Source organism: Pundamilia nyererei, unplaced genomic scaffold (assembly GCF_000239375.1).
Source record: "Pundamilia nyererei isolate P.nyererei 1_Seehausen unplaced genomic scaffold, PunNye1.0 scaffold00232, whole genome shotgun sequence".
In the NCBI taxonomy this organism is placed as follows: Eukaryota; Metazoa; Chordata; class Actinopteri; order Cichliformes; family Cichlidae; genus Pundamilia; species Pundamilia nyererei.
The window spans coordinates 351,288-355,051 of record NW_005187633.1 but is presented as its reverse complement, the minus strand read 5'-3'; the positions used below and the strand labels follow the sequence as shown (position 1 = coordinate 355,051).

The 3,764-nt window shown below is 47.6% G+C and overlaps 1 protein-coding gene across 1 annotated transcript in view; it reads right to left on the bottom strand.

Annotated features, from left to right (window-relative positions):
• The window catches only part of LOC102203116 (ubiquitin-conjugating enzyme E2 E2-like), a 70,360-nt gene that overhangs the window by 7,020 nt on the left and 59,576 nt on the right, over positions 1 to 3,764 (bottom strand). The window contains exon 5 of the mRNA XM_005748859.1: positions 58 to 205. Within this exon, the coding sequence (XP_005748916.1) occupies positions 58 to 205 (148 nt within the window). The remainder of the gene's footprint in view (positions 1 to 57; positions 206 to 3,764) is intronic.

The following is a 3,764-nucleotide window of genomic DNA, read 5'->3' as shown; positions in this document are numbered from 1 at the left end:
AGCCTGTCACAGCTACATGACAGCATCTCTGTGTGCGTGTGTGTGTGAGGCTCTCACCTGGGTTGCAGTCAGTGAGCAGGGAGCAGATGGACAGTAGGACCTTGGAGATGGTGAGGGCGGGACTCCAGTTGTCCTTCAGGATGTCCAGACAGATCACGCCCTGACTGTTGATGTTGCAGTGGTAGATCCTCGTACGGAACGTCACCTGATTGGTTAAGAAACAGTTTCATTTGATGCTGCATCCTGTTGATCCTGACCTCTGAGCCAATGACACGTTTTAAAAAAGGCTTATTTTAGGTTTCGTTTAATTATCAACAACATGTAAGGTGATCAAACAAACAAGTGTTTTTTATATTTTGGGACTGTGGTGGACTCGAGTCCACCACAAAAAGTCTAGGAGAGGACGGCCGCTCTATTTCTGTTCCCTTCACAATGACTAACAACAAACAGGCCCAATAAACCAGGCCTATGATAAGAGACTCGCAGTGTTTTCCTGCAGCTCCGTCTGTTAGCACATGCCTCCTGACATTTAGGACGTGACAGGTTCAATCAATGAAACACTTGTCAGTTAGATTAAACGACCAGCACAGGCTGACAGTGCTCTTCATATCCTGCCTGTATCAACACTGAAGACATTCCATAGCTCAGCACAAAGAGCCCTGCATCATTAAGAAACGAGGCTGATGAGCTGTAGCTTGCCCCCGTTCATGTCACCCTTCCTCCGTTCAGCGAGACAAACCCTCCTCCTATTATGAAGATCAACAGATTGATTTATCTGTCACTGTTTCACGTCAGCAGTGCTGCAGCGCCACACTGGAAACATCTGAGAGGACTTCACTGATACACTATAAATATACATTGTGTTATCTTACACATGCTCTGGCTAAGCAGTGTGAGTGCTGTCAGGCATTTGAGTGTGAGCGAGCTATGTGAGGGCTGACTCTTGTCATCTGCGGTGCTGTTTCCAAACCAGGAAGAGATGCGGTAGCTGAGATTATTTTCAGCGGCACTTCTGTAAAATCTGCTCATAGCTGGGACGGGAGGTCCACCTCCATCAGCCAGGTGACGGAGAGGTGGGTTAGCTCGTCTGTCTGAACTCCCGAGAACTCGTGCCGTGAATCCTTTCTGTCAGAGAGCTGCAGGTATAGTCCGTCGGTTATAGTGTCAGCTGCTCCTTTCCTGTAAGCGCACTCGTTGTGGTCGGCTGTAAGACCAACACCTGTGTGTGACGTGACTGGTGATGTCACATGTCAGTAATGTGAGCAGAAGGGGCGCGGTGTGTTCTAGCAACGTTATCTGTCCCGAGTGCACGTGTCAGGCAGCCCAGCAGGGAACATGTCACGCTGGACGCTGAGCTGAAGTCAATGAGCAGCACTCTGGCTGAAGCCTTCTGGTGGAAACCTCGGCTGAATGGTTTGTTCTGTACGTGAACAGCAGCGGGCCCAGCTTGGTTGGGAAGCGTGAGCTGATGTGAAGCCTCTCAAAGCATTTCATGATACAGCAGCTGGCAGTCTGCTTTGGCTGAGGGTCCATGAAGATATCTGTCAGCTGTTCTTCACAGTGTGTTGGCACGCAGCCTGGGATGAGATCTGGACCCATGTTGCAGAAACCTCCTCATGCTGTCTGCAGTCACAGCCAATGGCTGGCAGGCTGGAGGCAGTGATAGTTGTTTGCAACCTCAAACATGTCCACTGTTCAGTGCCTGAAGTCTTTGCCATAAATGCCTCATGTCCTTGGTGCATTCATTGGACAACTGTTTTTAGCTTGTTCTTCAGTGTCACCAGCTCTGAATGCAGCGTCACAAATCCTCAGCTAGAAGCTGACCTCCCGTTAGCCGAGGTTTATTTCTGGAACGCAGCCTGACAGATTTAGCAAATCGGTGCATTTGTTTATAAATCCCATCACGAATATTCCTCTAGGTCTGTTGTCTCTTTGAAACGCTCCACTGTGCGCACTCAAAGCAGCCCTGTACACACTGAAGCCTCCTGTGGCTGCACGCTGATGCAGTCCTTGGTGGCTCTCATCTTCCTCCGAACCAGTAAGCTGTGTTTTTTCTGATTGAATGTACATTAGCCCGTGTACGAGTCCCTCTTGTTGTGCATGTAACAAATGGAAGTGAGGTAAAAAAAAGACCTGGGGCTGTAGCTCAGGTGGTGTTTGATCCCTGGCTCCTCCAGTCTGCACGCATAATATCCTTGGACACTAACCCTGAGCTGCTCTCCGAGGATCGATCGCATGTATAGGAAAAAGTTCTCGTATGCGCCGAGTTGTATAAAATGCTTTGAGTGCTCAGGTAGAGTAGAAAAGCACTATATAAGAACCAGTCCATTTACCATTTAGCCAACAGGCCCGAGGAACCTGCCAGTCAGCCGAGGTCAGCCCTTAACCTGCCTTGATGCCTTCTTGCTTCCCTTGTTTACGTCTCCTTCACTCATTCATGCTCGCACATTTTTCTGTGTGAGCTACATTCTGATGGATGTGGTCAGAGAGCAGCTTGGGGTTCGTATCTTGCCCAACGATATTATGCGTGCAGACTGGAAATGAAATCCCAGAAAATGAGATTTATATCACGCAGAGGAAGATCAAGTGTATAGAGAAGTTTAGTTCAAAGCCACGAGTTACTGCAGGGCACAGTGCTGGGGGAATCTCACCTCAGCCGTCACTCAACCAGTTCTGAGCTCGGACCAGCGTACAAATACTGATGCAGCATCCCTGCAATGCTCAGCCTCTAAAGTATCAGTGTCAGCTCAACCTAACATTAGTGAGTGATCCAGGGCAGTGAGCAGCTGTCACATGGCTCGCTGTACATTGGATGGCAAAGATCACGACCACGATGGAAAAACAAGGCGGCAGGAGGCCAAGAGTTAGGATGGACTCTGTGTGAGGACCCCCACAGCTGACACTGAACAGGAGATCATATATCGAGGCCTGGTCACATGATTCCCAATAACTTTGAGCTGCTGTAAATTTCAAAACCACAAAACAAAAAGTGATACACACTGGACAGATGGAGCATCAACATCTGATTACACTCCTGGTAGGCGAGGTTCGGGATGGTCTGAACGATTCCCAGGCTGCTCTTAACTTCACCACTGCAGTCACACTCGTGACTTTCTATTTCACATAATCATACGAGACATACAGAAATATGAGAGATAGTTTAAAGTCTATCCATGTATCACAACGGTGGGAACGCCACCAATCATTTCTACCATGTGACGCCGTGCTGTCCTTGCACAGTGCACACACAGCTCACCTGCACTGTGCAACACTACAGATACTTTCTCCAGTGCTGCTCCTCATGACTAAGATACTGATACTGCAAATGCAGCAGCCTACTTTATTGTAAACGACAGTAAGCCACGAAGAGCAGCTGAAAATATCAGATTTAAGCAGCTGATTAAAGTCACTGACGCTTCCTCCCTGTTCTGTCTGCATGAGCACAGGGCTGCATGCGGCTCAGTGTTGAGGATGCAGAGTTTTACATACTGGAACAAGTCAGAGATATAGACCCAACAACAAGGAAATTAAAGAGCAAGAATTCAGAACTTGTAACAAAGTAAACAGACTTTGTTACTTATGGTGGTCTGTAATGGCCTCGTAACACAAAGCAGATGAAAGAAAATAAAACAAACAAGCTCAACACATTTTTCACAGATTTGTGAAATTCCACTAAAAATATGACTCTGAGCGTTCCTGTGAGTCTGATACATGTGAGTCTGATACATGTGAGTCTGATACATGTGAGTCTGATACATGTGAGT